This window comes from Callorhinus ursinus, unplaced genomic scaffold (assembly GCF_003265705.2).
Source record: "Callorhinus ursinus isolate GAN/ISIS: 27379988/994484 unplaced genomic scaffold, GSC_fseal_2.0 scaffold15, whole genome shotgun sequence".
Taxonomy (NCBI): domain Eukaryota; kingdom Metazoa; phylum Chordata; class Mammalia; order Carnivora; family Otariidae; genus Callorhinus; species Callorhinus ursinus.
The window spans coordinates 5,504,518-5,525,198 of record NW_027397077.1 but is presented as its reverse complement, the minus strand read 5'-3'; the positions used below and the strand labels follow the sequence as shown (position 1 = coordinate 5,525,198).

At 49.8% G+C, this 20,681-nt stretch overlaps 1 protein-coding gene across 1 annotated transcript; it reads right to left on the bottom strand.

The window, feature by feature from the left end:
- Positions 1-317: 317 nt before the first annotated feature.
- On the bottom strand, positions 318-2,554 carry CAMP (cathelicidin antimicrobial peptide). The gene is made up of 4 exons (XM_025885675.2): positions 2,309-2,554; positions 1,555-1,662; positions 1,346-1,417; positions 318-513 (listed from the first exon to the last, which is right to left on the bottom strand). Exons 1-4 carry the CDS (start codon positions 2,504-2,506, stop codon positions 379-381), a joined length of 513 nt encoding a protein of 170 aa, XP_025741460.1. The 5' UTR covers positions 2,507-2,554; the 3' UTR covers positions 318-378.
- Positions 2,555-20,681: the final 18,127 nt, after the last annotated feature.

Genomic DNA, 20,681 nt, shown 5'->3' with positions numbered 1-20,681 from the left:
CAGGAACAGCTCTGCAGTCTCTCCACTACCACTACACTCAGGGTGGAGCTCCTGAATCACTACTGGGTGGTGTTCAACAAGGATGGTGGGAGGCATCTGAAGGGCATGGGGAAGAACCCGGAGAATGGAGACACTATCCTGGCCCTCCTGGCCCTACAGCCTCCCCCCAAGGCCTTCTGGATGGACTAGCTGTCCCCACTTTGGTGTTTTGCATGGATGCGCGTTCACGCACACACGCACACGTCCTCCCAGAATTGAGGATTCGGTCGTGGTAAGTGCGAGGAGGCAGGATAAGTAAAATTGAAGCTTGGAGGAAGTTGCTTTCACAAAACTTTATTTTTCAGGGTCCAGAAGCCTGAACCAGGGCAAAGCAGACCCTTAGGACTCTTTCTTGGCCTGAAGTTTCCTAAAAATGTTATTGATTTGCTGGCCAATTCTCTGAATCTTTTCAGCAATCTTCTGCCTCCCTCTCCTGATGAGATCACGCAGCCGGCCAAATCTGATTTCCATGACCTGTGCATCAGAAGGAAGCAGTTTCTTTATGGGGGCTGGGCTGGGCCCAGGGTCAAGACAAGACCCCTCCCCTCCTAGACACCCCCCTTCTAGGGCCACCCCAAGAGCCCTGAGGCTTCAGTTCATCCTCTGGCTATAACCTTCGGAGTGTGTGGTTGATTGAATCCCTACACCCACAAACAGATGAAGAAACTGGCCCAGAGATGGCAGGGGCCTTCCCAGGGTCTCACAGCTGAAAGCTCATTACTCAAAGGGGCTCTCAAGCATCAACAGGAGTCAGAATCCCCTGGAGGGTTTGTTAAAGTACAAATTGCTGGGCCCCACCCCAGAATCTGATTCTGTAGGTCTGAGTGGGGCCTGAGAATTTGCATTTCTAACAAATTCCCAGATTCTCAGGACGACACGTTGAGAACCACTGTTCTAAGGGATTGCAGAGACAGTCCTGGAGACCTGAGGCTCAGGTTGAAGGAGAAGCCCAGGGTAGGAGGGGCTTTCTCTGCCTGGATGCCACAGTGGTTAATTGGCCCATAGGATGGGGCGCCTGGGTGGCTCAGTTGGTTAAACTGCTGCCTTCAGCTCAAGGTCATGATTCCAGAGTCCTGGGATCGAGCGCCACATCGGGCTCCCTGCTCATGCAGGAAGCCTGCTTCTCCCCTCTGCCTGCCACTCCCCCGGCTTGTGCTTTCTCTCTCTCTCTCTCTCTCTCTTTCTCTCGCTATCTCTCTCTGTGTGTCAAATAAATAAATAAAATCTTAAAAAAAAAATTGGTCCGTAGGATGTTCTATGCACCACCACCCCCATCAACCCCTGCAACCCAGAAGGGGCCACTCACCTCATCACAGTTGATGTCAAAGTGTCTTCTGTCCGAGTCCAGGATGACTGTCCCATCACACTGTTTCACCGGCTGAGAAGAGGAGGTTCTAGGTCAAATTGGAACCCCTGTGCCATAACCTCCCAGCCTCACCCCAGTGGCTGGAAATATTCCCAGGAAGCCACTTGTTTAGCTCCCAGGCGGGCATCTGCCAGCACCCGCAGCCTCACCCCATCGTCCTTGAAATCACACTGCTCCAGGGGCTGCTGTGTTGTCTTGGGACACACAGTCTCCTTCACGGTGAAGCTCACAGGCTTTGGGATGTTCGGGTCCTCGTCCTGGTCAAGGGAGGAAGTGGGAAGACCAGACTCAGGCTCATGCTTGCCTTCTCTAATCTGTATTCCTTCCCACCCCTCCCCCAAACCTTGCGCCCCCCACCAACCTCCCAACTAAGAGAGCAGCCTTTCAACAGCCCCTGCTATGTGCCTGGCACTGGCTCTGAGCTAAGGCACAGAGGTGAGGACAGAGCCCATTCCTGCCCTCACCAAGCTGAGAGAGCATGAACAGACCTCAGACAAGCTCTAATGAGTAGCACCTCCCCCTTAGGGGGCCACAGGAAAGCATGGGCCTCCTGGAGGCAAAGAAATTGCCACTGGAATCTCAAGGCTGAGCAGAGCCCTTCCCTGGGCAGGGAACTCACATCCCAGAGCCAGTAATCCCACTCTTAACCCTGGAACTTCCAGAAGGCTGAAAGGAAGTGGCACTTCTTCACCCAGTAGAGATTCCAAGGCAAGAAGCACTCATGCTGGTGGGGGGGGGGAGCACACAGCTCTGGGAAGTTTTCCTGGAAGAGGTGGGACCGCACTTAAAGGTAGAAAAGCCTTCCTGACGTGAGCAAAGCATGAACAAAGGGAGGGACAGTATAGCCAAGACTGGCTGGTTGGAGCAGAGCCTCCCTCCTCACTGCCTCCCTCTTCCACTCACTCCCTGGGGCTCTGAGTCCAGCTTCAGGAGACGGTAGAGATTCTCCTCTGAGGACCGCTGGTTTAAGCTATCCACAACACGGAGCACAGCCTCCCTGTAGCTAAGGGTCCGGGATGTGGCTGGAGTGATCACCAGGCCCAGCAGCACTAGCAACAGTGACCACCGCTCCAGGGAGGTGCGGTCCCTCTGGGTCTCCATGGTCCCCAAGTCAGCCTCCTCCCAACCTGCAGGTCCCTCCTTTATGCCCAGCCTGGGCTTCATGTGAAGACCCAACCAGGAGCCTTCCTGACCCTCCCATCACTGGCTGCCTGCCAGGATGTGGGCTGAGGCTTGCCTCAGCCCCTGTTGTTGTTGCCTCACGGGGCTCCCTGGCCAGTGGGCAAGTCCTCCTCATGTGCAACTAAAGAAATAGTTTCTCCATCTCCCTGACAATGTGTTGGCCTCTGCTAGGCCCCACAGGGGAGTGTCATTGCCGGGGTTGCTCAAGGGAGTTGAGTCCTCCCGGGGAGAAAGGGAGACAGGCAACTGTTGAACACCCTTCTCCCCAGATGACCTCCTCAGGAATCACAGTAACATAGTGTATTCACCACTCAATCTCCAGCCTAGGCACTGCCTTGCACCCAGTAGGCACTCAGCTAATGTTTGATGAATGAATAACAGTAACCACCCCTCATCTAGAGCCTGACCCCCACCCAGTTAGTCCTAAGGGAGACCTTCAAGGTCACACCATATTGTTCTCTGGACCCAGCCCTCAGCCAGTTCAGGGGCTCAGCTCTGGCTGTCCCCCTTTCCTGGGTTCTTCTCCACTGCCTTTCTCAGTCTAAAAATGGCCCCAACTAATACCAGATGTGGCCCATTGCCCTGGCTCCTCCCCACCTGAGCCTGAGGAAGGGTCATCTACCTTCATTGACCCCCTCCTTGACTCTCTCTCACACTCAAGGCTGCTGCAGGCTGGCCAGCCCTCGCTGGATGCAGTGGTCTCTCCCAAGGCCTGTCTTTACTTGTGTAGGCACCGAAGACTGCTACTCCATTGCCCCCTGATGCCAGTCTCCTGGTTTCCCACTCACCTCCCTGGTACTCTTTCTCAATCTCCTCCAGGGACCCCTCTCTTGATGTGGGGGGCTGCTTCTCTTCCCAGTCCTCACACCTCCCTGGGGACACCCACTCTCGGGACACCAGTTATCAGAGACAGACCTGCTTGTCCCCGCCAAGGTCACCTGGCCTGCTGTTTTGCTCAGTGCCATTGCATGAACCCCGAGATGAAACCTTGGGGAGTGCCCCACCCGCTTCTTCTTCCTGGGGATATTCCCTTCTGACCTCCCCCATGGCCCCTGTCCTGGTTTCTACCATCATCTTCTCTCCTCTGAAGTGTGACCATAATCTCCAGACTCCACCTTCTCTAGGTTCCAGGCTCTCCCCAGACCACAATCTACCATCCACAGCAATTTTTCAGGGACTCTTTCAAACCCCTGCCTTTAGGAGCCCACACGCCTCCTGGGCTGGTATCAGAGCCTGGAGTCTTGTTGCTCCCCATTGCCCTCACCCACAGTCCTGCACACCCCAGGCACCAGGATGCCCCATATACTCCAACTGCTTAGACTCCTCTGAGACGCCTTCTCTTTCTCGACCTCTGCACCTGATCCCTCTGCTTGGCGTGCCCTTCCACCTTGTGAAGACTTCCCCGACCTCCAACCAGACACAGCAACCTCCTCCTCTTTGTTCCTTTTTGCTTCCTCCAGAAAGTCTCCTCTGAATTGACCCCAGATGACTCTCTGTCCGATGCTCTGATTGAGACACCAGGTTAGGGTGGCTGTTTCTTAGGGGTGGAGAGAGCACTGCTGGGAGAAATGATCAGCCAAAGTGACAGAGAGGTCCAGAGGCCATGAGGCAAATGCCAGTCCCAAATCTCCTGTGGCATGGCCATGAGGCTGTGAGGCCTGGGGTAGCTCCTGACTCCAGGGGCCCATGGGACTCTTGGGGGCTCGGGTGGGGCACCTCGGAAGGTGGCAGCCTGGATGCATGCTGCTGGTTGCGCATTCAGCCTTGGGAAAAGGAAGGAGGAATGGGCTGCTGTGCAACCTGGTTTCGCAGGCCAGCTGTTGCCCCAGTGGCCTCTTGGTCAAGCAGGGCTTCACATTGGGGCCTTTTATAGCGGTTCTGCCCAGACTCCGCAATGACCACTGCGCACCTTTGTCTCCCCTGCAGGATTGCACTGCCGGAATGGGGGGGGGGTCCTGAGCACCATCCTTTCCTAGCTGTGTGACTTGGAGCAAGTTGCTTTGTTTTCCTGGGCCTCAATGGGTTCTCCTTATCTTTAGGATGGGGATTACATGCCCTCTAGTGTCTGCATGGGGACACATGTGACCGTGAGTGCAAAAGTGCATGTGTCCTGTCAAGTCTTGCACTCCCAGGGCATTTTTGTGAGTGAGGTCAGGGTCAAGTCTCCTTGCTCTGCAGTTACTCAAGCTCAACTGTTCCCCAACAGATGCATGCCTACATGCAGGTTTGAGAGCTGTGCCTTCCTTGCCAACACCGCCACCCGCTGCCCCAGGCCCCCGTTACATTTCTCCTCAGATTTAGCCTCTCCAGGAGGTCTGGCCCAGTGTCACCCCCAGCTGGCATCCTCTAGGATGCACCCCACACCCAGCACCAGGATGGGAGGCAGCTCTCCAACCCTACCTTTAGTCTCAGGCTGGTCCCCAGGATAGGGCTACCTATCTCCTTAGACAAGAGTCATGAAGGCCTGAGCTGCCCTCTTAGACTTGGACTCCCCAAGCCACCCCTTCTGTCTAGCCTTCCCCCCAGGGCTTCCCAAATGTGACAAGTTTGTCCCACAGACAGAGGCTCCCGAGGGCAAGACTCTGCATTCCCTTCATCCCACAGGTTCCCGAGGGGACAGGACCCATTTCATCTTTGGACCCCTCTCAGAACCCAGCACTGGGCTCTGCCTTCAAAGGGATCCAGCAGCCAGCGGGTCCAGAGCCAGGTTTAGAAAACGTCTGTCAAAAGAAAAGTTGCCCATCATAGGGGTGGTGATGGGTAATTTCTAGCAAATATGCCTTTGTTTCCTGGAGTGATTCCCAAGAAGGGTCTGGGACATGGTGTCCCGGGAAGCTCTGTCCAGCCAGAAGGGGGAAACCCAGATATTGCCCGGATTTCAGCTTCTAGGGCCCATCTGTCTTCCCCTGGTGGTGGTTGCAAGGTGGAGAGTGGGGGCAGGAAGTGTCAAACCAAAGCATGTTCTTCCTGAGAAAGGCCAAGACAGCTGTGGGCAATCACACCCTGTACTGTTCAAGAATACCCACCCCGGGCCAGGGACCCATTGCAAAATCAGATTTCCCATCTCCACATTTGCCGCCAATGAGGAAGATGAGACCTTCAGCTTCCTGACCTGGGCAGCCCCTCCTGCTTGCCTGGTGACCTTGCCCAGCTCCATTCCCCATTCCCAGACTCTCCCCTTGTCAGTGATCCATAAACCCTGTGCAGCTCCAACATTTCTGTGCCTCCAGGTGTCTGGGGCCAGTGCAGCAGGAGAAAAGTCAGCCGCCTGATGAACCTCCCTCTTTCAGCCTTCCCTTCCAGCCCCCACCCCAACCAGGGAGCCCCCAGAGTGATGTGACCGAAGGCAGGACTGGTCCATGACCACCGTCTTCCCCTCTCCCATGCGGGCCAGGAAGCATGCACCTGTGGCTGTAGGGATTGGGAAGCAGGTGCCTGCTCCCAAATCAACTCTTTTTTGTTGTAATAGCTTTACTGAGATATGACTGACATGCCACACAGTTCACCCATTTAAAGTGTAAAGTTGATGATTTTTAGTATATTCACAGAGTTGTGCAACCAGCACCACAGTCAATTTTAGAACATTTTCATCATCCCCAAAAGAACCCCCCTGGAGGGGCACCTGGGTGGCTCAGTCGGTTAAGCATCTGACTCTTGATTTCTGCTCAGGTCATGGTCTCAGGGTCCTGAGATTGAGCCCTATCTCGGGCTCTGCACTCAGCAGCGAGTCTGCTTGAGATTCTCTCTCCCTCTCCCTCTGCCCCTCCCCCTGCTCGCTTGCACACTCTCTCTCTCTCCCTAAAATAAATAAGTAAATTTTAAGAAAAAGAAAAGAAAACCCTGTTAGCAGTCACTCCCCATTCCCCCCACCAAGCTGCACCCCCAGCCCTAGGCAACCACTAATTTACTTTCTGTCCCTATGAATTTTCCTATTCTGAACATTTCATATAAACAGTTTGGCTTCTTTCATTTAGCATAATGTTTTCAAGGTTTATCCATGATGCAGCATGTATTGGTACTTCATTTCTAGAGCCAAATCATATTCCATTGTATTCCATTCCATTTTGTTTACCCACATATCAATGGATGGACATTTGAGGTGTTTCTACTTTTTGGTTATTACAAGTAATTCTTTTTTTTAAGATTTTATTTATTTATTTGACAGAGAGAGACACAGTGAGAGAGGGAACACAAGCAGGGGGAATGGGAGAGGGAGAAGCAGGCTTCCTGCAGAGCAGAGAGCCCGATGAGGGGCTCGATCCCAGGACCCTGGGATCATGACCTGAGCCGAAGGCAGATGCTTAACCGACTGAGCCACCCAGGCGCCCCTGGTTATTACAAGTAGTTCTAATTGACTCTCTTTTCTTAAGATTTTATTTATTTTGAGAGAGAGAAAGAGAGAGAGAGAGCGCGCGCACACGCAAGTTGGGGGAGGGGCAGAAGGAGAGGGAGAAAGAGATTTGGGAGTAGACTCTGTGCCAGGGGCCGTTGCGGGGCCCAATCCCAAGACCCCAAGATCATGACCTGAGCTGAAATCAAGAGTCAGATGCTTAACTGGCTGAGCTACCCAGGCGGCCCTCTAATCGACTCCTTATGTATGGACTACAGGGGCCAGGTTTAGCTCTCTAGCCGGGCATTCAAGGTTGTCCATCATCTGCCAACCTGTCTACCCTCCTCACTTCCTGTTCCTCCCACCTGCATACAGAGGTCTTAAACTTTGGAACACCACACTGGCTTCTGCCTGCGAGCATTGCTAAGGCGTCTCCTCTGCCCCTCCTGGGTGTCCCTGGTTCACCCCAAGGCATACCTGAACCCAATCCATCTCTCAAGTTCAGCCCAAATCACACCTCCCCCAGATGCCCTCCCTAATTGCCAATGGCCCAAAGTATACATACTGGGGCCCAAAGTATACATACTGTCCTTAGGTGGTCTCACTGGTGATGCTTTATCCTTTATCCTTTACCCCAGAGAGTGATAGAGGCCACAGCCATCAGGGGAAGAACCTGGGAGGGAGTAAACTTGAACTGAAAGAGAGAGCTCCAGGGCCAGGGGTACACCCTGAGCAAAGGCATAGTGGCTAAGTGGGTTAAGCTCAGTTGGTTAAGTCTGCCTTCTGCTCAGGTCATGATCTCAGGGTCCTGGGATACATCTCTGAGTCCAGCGAGCTCCCCTGCTCAGTAGGGAACCTGCTTCTCCCTCTCCCCCTGCCCCTCCCCCCTGCTCTCTCTCTCTGTCAAGTAAATAAATAAAATCTTAAAAAAAGAAAGAAAAGAAATTAAGAGCTCTAAAAGGGCACAAAGAAGTACATAACAATGCCGACTATTACAACTCCCCACGGTTCAGAAGGAGTAACTGAGGTCCCCAGAGAGCAAGGAAGAAGGGGGCTTAGCAAGGCCACAGACAGGGCAGTGCTCTGGCTCGGGTCCCACAGCACAGCCCCCCACCCCGCATGCCGCCATCGGACCCTAGGAGGCAGTCTGGAGCTTTGTGAGCCGGCCTCTGGCCTCCTCTCCAGCCCCCACACCCTCTAAGCCTGCACAGGCCCAGTGGGGCCCCCCCAAAGGACTGGCTTCTTTCCTCTGCTAGAGCACCCTCCTCCCACCCCTAACCCCCGCCCAGGCTTCCTGACCTGCCAGAGTCCTACTTTCCTTCAGAACAAGGCTCCCCTCCTCAGGAAAGCCCACCCTGACTGTCCTTGGCCCCAGCTCCTGGGGCTCACCGCACACAGATCTTTCAGCACTTTGCCCCACAGTGCAGTCTCTGGGGGGAGTCGTGAGGGGTGTGAAAATATTACAATCGAGACAAGTACAAAACTCCTCTTGGGGAATCCTGGAGAGATACTCAGTAAGCTGCTACTGGTGTTGTAGCAGAGGGGCAGGCAGAGAAGCATGTGGGGAGGAATGTCAGGAAGACCTGAGGTAGGAAAAAGGGTTGGAGTCTTAGGCTGTTACCTGACTGACTTGGAGGCCAGGTCCATTTCCTTGTCGGTCTTCCTCCAGACTGCGGGCCCGCAAGGGGTGAGACCGGTTCATCTGTGGCCCGGCTCTGAGTGGCCCTGGACCCCAGAGGCACTTAGTATGGGGTGGATAGATGGGTGCCCTGCACTGTGAGCTCAGGAAGGGACACTCAGGATTCTCCCAGCCCCACCCCACCGAGGGGGCCCTGGGAGCTGAGCCAGGAAACACATGAGCATCCCAGACTCCATAAGTGCCCTTCTCAGCTTTTGTACAAGTGAGCAGGGGATCTAGGCAATGTCTCCTGGAAAGAAACTAGGGAAACTCCTCAAGAAAGTGGATCTTTTCCATTTGCAATGACACGGAGAGAGCTACAGAGTATAATGCTAAGCGAAATAAGCCAGTCAGAGAAAGACACATACCATATGATTTCACTCATCTGTGGAATTTAAGAAACAAATGAGCAAAGGAGAATAGAAAGAGAGAGAAAGCCAAGAAACAGACTCTTAACTACACAGAACAAACTGAGGGTTACCAGAGAGGGGTGGATGGGGAGGTGGGTGAAACAGGTGATGGGGATGAAGGAGGGCACTTGCTGTGATGAGCACCCGGTGTTGTATGGAAATGTTGAATCGCTACATTACACACCTGAAACTAATATAACAATATATTGTTAACTAACTGGAATTAAAATTAAAAAAAAAAAAGTGGCTCTTCTGCCCGCCCTCCCCCCCGCCCATAGGGGTTAAGATAGATGGGATGGGCTCTGGGAATATGGGTTCTGATGAAGGCCATGCCATGAAATGGCCAAGGGCACAGAGGCTGGAGCTAGGTGCCCAAGTTGAGGTCCCAGCTCTGCCACTTACTTGCTGTGTTCTTTGGGGCAAGTAGCTTCCCACCTTCTCTGTTTGTCCATTTCCCTCTTTGTAAAGTTGTTCTTGGAAAGCACAGACCTCCAGTGGCTGATAAAGGATGAAGTCTGATAAAGGAGTCAAAACAGATAAAGAACTTGATCCATAATCGATGTTATTATCAACAGGGGGAGGAGCCACCCCCAAGGGTTGATCAGGACCTTAGATTCTGGGGTCAGGCAGACATATGTTTCAATCATTGATGTACCTCTCACTAGCTGTGACTTCTTTGGAAGAATTCTGCCCTTGAGAGACTCTCAGCAGCACGTGAGGGTGAGCCCAATTCACATTGCTTCAGGCATAACTGAGAAGTCCAGCAGGAGAACAGGAGAACAAGCTATAGAACTAACTGGTCCCTCCGGATGCTCACTCCATTCTCCTAATACACACTTTGCCTGGAGCAAAGGGAAAAGCAAAAGTAGAGGAGGGTCAAGATCTCAGAGGCTGTGGTAACTAAGCCCTGAGATGATCATGCTGGGCTCTGGGCACCCTCCCACCCCATGCCCGCTCCTAACCCAACAAAGGACACCAGCCCAAGAGGTGGGAACAGATGGTCCTGCAGAGGTTGGTGTAAGAGTGTTATCACCACCTCATCCCCAACTTTGGACTCCCACCTTTCCTAGTCCCCTTCTATTCCCCCTCCCAGTCTGGTTGAGTCAGATGTTCTTCCCATCATGCTCTGCACTTAAAACCTGCACTCTGGACAAACACAGCCTCACTTGTATGTAAACACCTCCTTGATCCAAGCCCCAGAGTCCTGGACTTCTGGGCCATCAATGCTAAGTGGTATAAGAGAACTAGCAGGGGCCAGGGCTGAGTGACATGGGTTGCCCCCTGCCCAACCTGCTGACCGTCTATGAGAACTTAAACAAAATTTTCACCAGCTGTACCTCCCCCTTGTCTACAAAATAGAAGATATTATTATACCTGCTTGGAAGGCCATTGTCTTCTCCCTGAACTTCAGTCTCTCTGAACTTCAAGGTGAGGGATCAGAGACCCAGTCTCTGCCTCCTGAGGGTGAAAGGGGATAGCAGCCATCAGATCCATGCCTGCCCCATGGGACCCGCTCACTGGGAGAAGCCCTGGCCCAGCCCAGACCATTGTCAGGGTGCCCCCTGAAGCCCCACTTTTCAGGAATCTCCCTCAAGGATGCGCGTGAGGAGGCATGAACCAAGATGCTCCATGCAGCTTTGTTGGGCCTATTTGGTGAACTAGAAATTATCCAAACATGTGTCAGGAAGGAATGGTATGTTCACTCTATGGCCTACAGTGCAGCCATTTAAAAAGAATGAGCTGGGGGGCACCTGGGTGGCTCAGTATGTTAAGTGTCTGCCTTTGGCTCAGGTCATGATCCCAGGGTCCTGGGTCCTCAGCAGGGAGTCTGCTTTTTCCTCTCCCTCTGCGCCTCCCCTACCACTCCATCCCACCCCCACTCATGCTCACTCTGTCTCTCAAATAAATAAATAAAATATTTTTAAAAAGAATGAGCTGGAGGGGTGCCTGGGTGGCTCAGTCAGTTAAGCAGCCGACTCTTGACTTTGGCTCGGGTCATGATCTCAGGGTCATGGGATTTGGGATTGGGCCCTGCATTGGGCTCAGCACAGAGTCTGGTATTTTCTCTCTCTCCTTCTGCCCTTCCCCCCACTTACGTGTGCACGCTCTCTTTCTCTCAAATAAATAAATAAAATCTTTTAAATTAATTAATTAACTTAAATAAAAAGAATGAGCTGGAAACTACCCAAATAGCCATCAAGAGTAAAAGAATAACAATATTGTGGTATATTCATAGAGTGGAAGACTACTCAGCAATAAAAAATTGAACAAATTATAATTATATACAACAACAGGTGATTCTCTCAAATGTCATGATGCATGAAGAGACAGTATGCAAAAGAGTATATAGTGTATGGTTCTATTCTCTATAAATTTTAAAATCTGGTACTACTAGTCTATGGAATTCAAAGTCAGGGTCATGGTTATAGGGACGGGTAGCCCCTCAAAGAGGCACGAGGGGACTTATGGGGGCTGGTTATATTAATGTGTTCACTTAGCAAAAACTCAGCAAGCTGCACACTTATGATTAGTGCATTTTTTCATATATGTATATATATTTCAATTAAAAGTAGGAAGATGCCAGGGCACCTGGGTGGCTCAGTCATTTGGGCATCTGCCTTTGGCTCAGGTCATGATCCCAGGGTCCTGGGATCAGGCCCCATGATGGGCTCCCTGCTCAGCGGGGAGTCGGCTTCTCCCTCTCCCACTCTCCTTGCTTGTGCTCTCTCTCTGTGTCAAATAAATAAATAAAATCTTTTTTTAAAAAAAAAGGTAGGAAGATGCCAATATAATTATGGAGGGGAAAAGTCACATTGCAGAATAATATGTGCAGGTGATTCCACTTATGCGAAACATCAATCGCTGTAAAATAATACCCTCTATTTCTTGATGTTCGTTACCGTATATAAACATCAAAGAAAAAGATCAGGACAGGTATCCTCCCAGTTGATGAATGAAGGTTATTTCTGACGTGGAGATTGGGATGAGTGGGGCAGGGATGCAAGCTGTCCAAAGGACTTCTGTTGTACTGGGCTTGTTTGAATTTGTCTAAGGAGACTATGTCCTCTAACAATGCTTATAATTCAAAGACAAAAAGGAGGAGCGCCTGGGTGGCTCAGTTCAGCATCTGCCTTCGGCTCCGGTCATGATCCCGGGGTCCTGGGATCGAGCCCCACATCGGGCTCCCTGCTCCGCGGGGAGCCTGCTTCTCCCTCTGCCCCTCCCCCTGCTCGTGCTCTCTCTTTCTCAAATAAATAAACAAAGTCTTTTAAAAAATAAATAAATAAAAGAAGAAAAGGAGGAGGAGGGAGAAGAGGAAAACCTAGAGAGAGAAAATGGAGGAAGCGCCTGGGGGGGAGGGACAGCGAGCCGCTCGGAAAGGCAAGATGCCCTGAAGGGCTAGGTGCTCGGCAGGAGGAAGAGCAACGGCCAAAAACATGTGGAGTGCACACTTGACAAAGCTGGAGCCACACACAGGTGGGGGCCCCTGTGGGTCCTGGGAGAAGCCCCATCCCAATCACGATGAGATTCTTTCTTCTATTCACACGATGAAGAGAATCCATGAGAAGCTTAGTAAAAAATCCAAAGTGTCAGACCCCCAGGCCTGCTCCTCAGAGACAACCACAGTCACCTTTGCCCTGTGTGTGCTCCCAAGATGTCCTGATGCCTTTTGATTCTTAGGCCCTGTGCCATGTGTATGGTGGAGGCACAAAGGTGATTCAGAGGTGATCTCCACCCCCAAGCAGGTCCCCGTTCAGCAGGAAGATGGACAAGGACACGGTATCTGTATTAGAGAGGGCCGCCCGTGGTATTGTGGAAGACCAGTAAGCACAGCAAGTGGAGACAGTGTGAGCCAAGGCATGACAGCGAGAAGGTCCAGCAGATTCTGTGCACAGTGACTAATTCATGTAAAGAGTGAAGCATCCATGGGGCGCCTGGGTGGCTCAGTCGTTATGCAACTGCCTTCGGCTCAGGTCATGATCCCAGGGTCCTGGGATCGAGCCCCGCATCGGGCTCCATGCTCTGCGGGAAGCCTGCTTCTCCCTTTCACACTTCCCCTGCTTGTGTTCCCTCTCTCGCTGTGTCTCTCTCTGTCAAATAAATAAAATCTTAAAAAAAAAAAAAAAAAAAAGGAGTGTGGGCGGGGAACAAGTTGCTTAGCCTGGAGGCGTCAAGGCCATGGTGAGGCCACGCCAAGGCTGTAGTAGTGTTGAGCTTCTGGGAGCACAGAGCATCCCTCAGGCCTGCCCCAGTGCACACGGCTGGCAGAGACCCCACAGCTCTCCGTCCTCTTCTGTGGTCAGGGGACACCTGAGGAAAAGCCTCAGCCCTTGCCCTTGGCCAGCCACCTCCAGTTCAGCCCCTCCATTTCTAATATACCAATGGAAGCTGAATCTCAATCTCTTGACCCAGATGGGCTTCGGAAAAGGAAATAGGACCAGATGTTAGAGGTAAAGAAGGTTGGGACAGGGGTTCTGGAGCTGAAGGGTTGGGTACTGAGGGACAGTAGCTAACCCAAGGAAACAGGTGTGGCCACAGTATAGACTCAGCTGAAAAAGACCTGAGCCACTAAGACCTCCTTCTGCAACCCTAGGCAACTCACTCTCTGGCCTCAGTCTCCTCCTCTGCCAAATGGGAACAGTGGTGACCCTTTGCCCTGACCTCCTCACAGGACTGCTCTGAGCTCAGAGGGGACAGATGACACAGGAACGCCACACACACATCACATCCAGGCTCAGGTGGATGGAGACCATGGGCAGCATGTCCATGGGCAGTCATGACTGTAGGATTCTATGGCCCCAGACACGCTCTCAAGGTGTTGGTTACCATGACAACCTCAAAGACACAGGTTTTTGCCTTGGTGATGGCAAGGGCCCCAGGGCTGCTCTGAGGGCTCTGAGTTTCCAAACTCATTGGAATAGGGCTGAAGAGAGGAGAGTATCTCTCCTCCCCTCCATAGGAAATCTCTCCCCAGTGGGAATGACCTCCAAGGCAGGGGACTCCTTGCTCAGAAGAAATAATTACCAACTTTAGAGTCAATGAGGGGAAGGGTCCACCATGTCCCCAGGTGAAGCCACTAAGGAGTTCCAGTCAGCATGAACACACAGAACACACACTCCCCCAGACACATACTCATACACACATGCTCACTCCCAGGCCCCATCCTCATGCACAGGCAGCTGCGGAGTCCCCTCCTCACACATAGCAACATGTCTCCACACCAAGGACACCTACAGGAAAATTTGGGTTCCCAGAGTTCTTCCCTCGGGCAGTGTTGTATCATCAACAGTGTGTGGTTATTCCAATCAAGAGCTATATCTCCGTAGGAGGTTGCCTTCATCTCTACAGGGTGCAGCTGGCCTGCAGCAGCAAACCTCCCAAGGAGATGGAAATCTGCCCAAATCCCATGGGGGAGCTCTTCTAACTCCCCTGGTGCAGACCCTTCTGAGAAACTCTGGGAGCCTGGATGCCTTCTTCCCTGCCGCCCCACCCCCGCAGCGGGAATCATCAGTTGGGATGAACACGATGCCCTCTCCTGTTCCCAAGCCCTAGCTTCTCTGTGGTTTCCTCAGCTTGGTTCAAGGCCCCACTGTGTTCTGGAAAGAGCGTCCTTGGCTTCCAACCTTGAAGTGGCCCACTCAGGAAGGTACCTTGCTACCTCAAGCCAGCCCCTCACCTTTTGGCTTCCCTGTCCCTCCGATGAGACCTACAAGAAGAGGTAACTGCCCAGCTGGCTGACTCACCAAGAGGATCAGACAGAAGGGATGGTGGAGAGAAGCCAAAGCAACCAGGGAAGAGGCCCCATGATGACCCTTGAGGAAGAGATCCTCTCTGGTGTGATCCCTACTTTACCCCCTTTTCCAGCAAGCCACAGTCCTCTAGAGGTCTTACCAGTTCCTCTGTGGGGCTTACTGTCTCCAGGAGGGTGAAGTTTAGGGTCTGGAATGAACTCACATCCCTGTCCTGGTGGAAGATGGGGAGAAAGGCCCCAGCTCAGAGTTCACCCCTGGCCTCACCACTAAACCACGAGGGTAGAACAGAAATGATATGCCAACTTGGATCTCCCTGGGCAAGGCCACACACACACACCCCAAGGGACTGGGCAGTAAGGGCCATCTCCAGAGAGGCCCTATATGTGCTGGACTTGGGGGTTAGCCCAAATCTCCTTTAGTCCCACATCTAGTACGACCTGAAGGAATCTAGCCAAGGCGCCAGCTCAGAGTCATAACTCAGAACTATCCATGTGTTCTCAACCCTGGTAATCTAGCCAGGAAGAGGTCCAGGTATAATCAGATGAGTTCATCAAAATCCTTCATTGGAACAACAACAAGGGCAACCAGTTGGATCAACTCATCAGAGCATATCAAAGCCAAGCTTCACTGAGGCCTCTGCTCAGCCTGTTTGTAGTGTAAACCCTGACAGGTGGTTGGTTTTCACTTTTTTTATAATGCAAATGTAAACTTAAGCTTTGATTGCCCAGGTATCCACTTCAAAGATAGCTATCTCAGGGGTGTGTGGCTGGCTCAGTAAGTAGACTCTTGATCTCAGGGTCATGAGTTCAAGTCCCACATTGGATGTAGGGCTTACTTAAAAAAATAACATAAAATAATAAAATAGCAAAGATGGCTATCTCAAATAAACACATGGCCAGCCACGCAACTAGGTCAAAAACCAGGCCACCTGCCCACAATGAAGGTCCTTTGTTTTAGAGATCTTGGTTGATTTCAGTAACTGACAATTTGGGCCACTTGGTTTTTTCTCTTCCTTTAAATTCACCAGTAACAAGTGAGCCTAGGCCCTCACACTCAACCCCAATAAAAGCAGAACCCCAGGCTTGCTCTCTCTTGCTTCCGCTCTCTTCCTGGGGCCTCATTCTGTGGCCCTAAGTGTGCCTTATAATTTCCAGGTCTTGTAAGTAATAAACTTGTTTTTTTCTTTCAAAGTTTCCTGATGGTTACTGCTGAAGGGCACCTTGCAATTATAATAAGAACCATGAGATGGGCGCCTGGGTGGCTCAGTTGGTTAGGCGACTGCCTTCGGCTCAGGTCATGATCCTGGAGTCCCGGGATCGAGTCCCGCGTCAGGCTCCCTGCTCAGCGGGGAGTCTGCTTCTCCCTCTGACCCTCTTCCCTCTTGTGCTCTCTATCTCTCATTCTCTCTCTCTCTAATACATAAATAAAATCTTTAAAAAAAAAAAAACCACGAGGGCTGCTCCAGCCACAACTATTGGCTATTGATAGGCTAAGACCAACATACAGCAAATGGCATAGTTGGCGGGATTGCACAATTGCCTCTGCAATTAACCAAGGGGAATGCACTTTACCTGTAACTTGCTTATTAACCACCTAACTCAGATGGTGAGCACCATGTGGGAAAGGAGCACCACGTGCTGGGGTTTTGGTGGGCCGCTGTGTGCTTTCACATATTGCCTCTGTTGTGTGTTGTTGCCTGTAATGTCCAGCCCAAAAGGTCACAGCCGCCATAATAATCTAACGATCTCCTCCGAGCAGCATGATCAGGCTATGTTCTTTTTGTTATATATATATGAAATATTTTATTGAATTTAAATGACTTTAAATTTCTATTTTTTTCTTTTTACATTGTTATAAACCTAAAGAATCAATCAAGAAAATAAAAATTATTACCTGTTTATTCAGAGCTATTACTGAGAAGTATTCTGGTGTTTAGCAGAGGAGGGTAGAAAATAGGATTCATGGGGCGCTTGGGTGGCTCAGTTGGTTAAGCGTCTCTCAATTTTCGCTCAGGTCATGATCTCAGGGTCACAGGATCAAGCCCTGCATCTGGCTCCACACTCAGCTGGGAGTCTGCTTGAGATTCTCTCTCTCCCTCTCTCTCCCCCAATGCTCGCTCTCTCTCCTCTCTCAAATAAATAAATAAATCTTTAAACAAAACAAAATAAAATGGGGATTCATTCAGTCCGGCTATAAAGATAGCTAGTCTGTGGTCCAGGCCCTATGGCCCTATGTTCTTTCTTTCTTTTTCTTTTTTTTTTTTTTTAAGATTTTATTTATTTATTTGACAGAGACACAGCGAGAGAGGGAACACAAGCAGGGGGAGTGGGAGAGGGAGAAGCTGGCTTCCTGCCGAGCAGGGAGCCCGATGCGGGGCTCCATCCCAGGACCCTGGGATCATGATCTGAGCCAAAGGCAGACACTTAACGACTAAGCCACCCAGGCGCCCCCTATGGCCCTGTGTTCTAATGAGACAATTAGACTGCTAATTATAAAGGCCATAATTGACTGTTAATGTGCGTAGATGTCCTTCTTGCTTTAAAGCCAAGATGAGCTAAGAAGGGTGAACTGGATCATAAAGCCATTGTCACTGCCCAAGAGGCTCTGGGCTAAAGACACACAGGAAAATATACCCATAGGTGAGGATGGGAGACCTCTGCCTGCAACTACAGAGTCAGGGGGAAGTAGTGCTCCTGCTACGCGTCCTACCCCAGAAGAGTGAGTAGCCTTGCAACCAGAGACCACTGGCACCACCAGGGGGACTATACAACAGAGACCTTTTGTCTCTGTGTCACCACTCACTGCTCCTACTCTTTGTCTTCTGACCCGATGGGGTTCCTTGGGTCCAATCCCTTGGTGTGATGTCACTAAAAAAATTAATGGACCAATATAAACATCCTGAACATCTAGTCCCAGTGCCTCCTAAGAACCCTGAGGTGAGGCACCAGCTCCCTAATAAACGCAGAACTCCATGGAAGCTTTCTGGGCATGCTCAGTGCCACGGCATACCAACACACCAAGACCCTGGTCTCACGCTCCAGAAGCCTACAGGCTTTACGCAAAGAATGTGTGTATGGTGCTAGTGGAGGCTGACACCAATCCCAGAGCAGTCTCTTGGGACACCCTGGAAAGGAGAACAGCCACCTACCAAGAGGGCTCAAGGGATATCATCTGAAATTTTCTAGTAACAATGTGTAAGATTAAGGTAACAGGAAAAAATCAAAAGTACAAACTGAGATCAAAAACTATGCCTTAACTGAAATTCAAATTCAATCTTTCTTCAAGATTCTATGCAGCAGGGGTGCCTGGGTGGCTCAGTTGGTTAAGCAACTGCCTTCAGCTCAGGTCATGATCCTGGAGTCCCGGGTTCGAGTCCCGCATCGGGCTCCCTGCTCAGTAGGGAGTCTGCTTCTCCCTCTAACCCTCCTCCCTCTCATGCTCTCTCTCTCTCATTCTCTCTTTGTCAAATAAATCAATAAAATCTTAAAAAATATCTTTAAAAAAAAAAAAAAAGATTCTATGCAGCAGGATGGAGAGAGGCAAATGAATTGGCTATTGTGGTTTTTGTTTGTTATTTGTTTCTTTGTTTGGAACGGGCTCTAAATTGTTACTCACTGCTGCCAAAATGCATCAACTGGTCCGTGTCACTAAAGACCCTAAAATCCAGTGGCACTTGGGTGGCTGAGTTGGTTAAGCCTCTGCCTTCGGCTCAGGTCATGATCCCAGGGTCCTGGAATCAAATCCCGCATCGGGCTCCCTGCTCAGCGGGGAGGCTGCTTCTCCTTCTGCCTCTGCTCTCCCTGCTTGTGCTCTCTCTCTCTACCAAATAGATGGATAAAATCTTAAAAAAAAAAAAAAGCTCTATTGCCCAAAAATCTAGTCAACAACCTCCTTAACATTACTTATCAAAGACAAATACAAATCTTAAAAGTCTTCTCCACAAATATTAGTAAAAAAAAGCTTTAGCCACTGGAGTGGGTAACCATAACTTGTCCCTCTGCCAGAGACCCAATTTGTATCAACTGTTCTTTTTTTTTTTTTTAAAGATTTTATTTGTTTATTTGACAGAGAGAGAGAGAGAGACAGCGAGAGCAGGAACACAAGCAGGGGGAGTGGGAGAGGGAGAAGCAGGCTTCCCGCGGAGCAAGGAGCCCGATGTGGGACTCGATCCCAGGACCCTGAGATCATGACCTGAGCCGAAGGCAGATGCCCAACGACTGAGCCACCCAGGCGCCCTCAACTGTTCTTTTATAAATTAATGACTTTTGTATTATTATACCCGACTCATGGCTAAAACTTTAGAACCCAAACCATGCCAGTATGTTCATGTGTGTGTGTATACATGTATCTTATAGATATATAATATTTTTCTATCTCTAGATGGTATTGTTAAAATTAATTTGTGGGGCGCCTGGCTGGCTCAGTCAGTAGAGCATGAGACTCTTGATCTCAGGGTTGTGAGTTCTGGCCCCATGTTGAGTATAAAGATTACTTAAAAATAAAATCTTTTTTTAAAAAATTTAATCTGTAGGGGTGCCTGGGTGGCTCAGTCAGTTAAGCGTCTGCCTTCACCTCAGGTCATGATCTCAGGGTCCTTTGATCGAGCCCCCATCGGGCTTTCTGCTCCCTGGGAAGCTGCTTCTCCCTCTCCCACGCCCCCTGCTTGTGTTCCCTCTCTCGCTGTGTCTCTTTCTGTCAAATAAATAAATAAAATCTTCAAAAAAAATTTAATCTGCAAAAGAGTTCTATTTAATTGGCTTTAAAATAAGCATTTTCAAGTTCACATGATGTGAGATCATCTTTGCTAAATAAAAGCTAGTTTGGGCTTAATTAAAGTTGGCTTTAAGTGTGGCTTAATTAAAATAGATATGTCTTCAGAGTTATGGGCATTAAATACAATGCAGATAAACAACTTATATTCCTCTACATGGTTTTACTAGTCAAATAAATTTATGTTATCTCTATCACAAAATTTGTGAGCAAGAAAAGTAGCTCGGGATGATGGCTGACTTTGTCTAGTGTGTAATGAAGTTTTCATGGGTGGTCTAGACATAATTGCTGGGAGAAGCTGATTTACATAGATATAACTGAGATAACATCTCTAAGTGAACTTTTAGCAATGATTATGTGTTATGGTATGTCTGCTTAAAAATAGCTTCCCAGGGCGCCTGGCTGGCTCAGTCAGGAGAGTGCAACTCTTGATCTTTGGGTCATGAGTTTGAGCCACACTTTGGGTGTAGAGATTACTTAAAAAAAAAAAAAAAAAAACACAAAGTTTCCCAAATCTTTGGTAACTTCCACTCTTAGGATTTTGCTAAGTTAAATTATATGGTGAGAATTCGTTGAATATCTAGTCACTTCCAAATAAGATGAAATACTGAAACTTTAATTGCTAAATATGTCTCCGTTTCCCTGCTTTTAACTTCTTATTACAGAGGAACTAAAGATATTTGGACCTGTTAGAAAACATATCTTGTGCCACATTGAACAACTGTGCTATGGGGAAATGTATGTCTCTAGATATTATGAAATGTATTCATCAATTTGCCAATCTAAAGAACACTGGTGTAACAGTTCATAATTGCCTACTTTTTAGTTCACAACTGCTTACTTCTTAATTTTCTCTAGAAATTCAGGTTTATAAGGGTTAAGAATTCCAATTAATATGTGCAGTTAAAACTTCTGTATACAAAGAAAGTAGGATGTGTTTTGGGGTAAGAAAGGTATGAGGTATTGAGATGAATTTTTAAGAGAAATGAAAGTAATTTTGTCCTAAAGTAAAGCTAGTTATTTCAGAGTGGGATGAAGGAGAATAAAGAACAAAATGGTATAGATATTTGGGGAGAGAGAGGGGCCCCTGGGTGGCTCAGTCAGCTAATCATCTGCCTTCAGCTCAGGTCATGATCTCAGGGTCCTGGGATGG

Excerpts from the sequence above, each read along its gene's own strand:
- CAMP (XM_025885675.2), bottom strand. The coding sequence starts at position 2,506 with ATGGAGACCCAGAGGGACCGCACCTCCCTGGAGCGGTGGTCACTGTTG. Across the intron at positions 1,418-1,554 it reads GTGATTTCAAGGACGATGGG|CCGGTGAAACAGTGTGATGG; the intron begins GTGAGGCTGCGG and ends TCCTCTTCTCAG. Across the intron at positions 514-1,345 it reads TTGACATCAACTGTGATGAG|GTCATGGAAATCAGATTTGG; the intron begins GTGAGTGGCCCC and ends TCTGATGCACAG.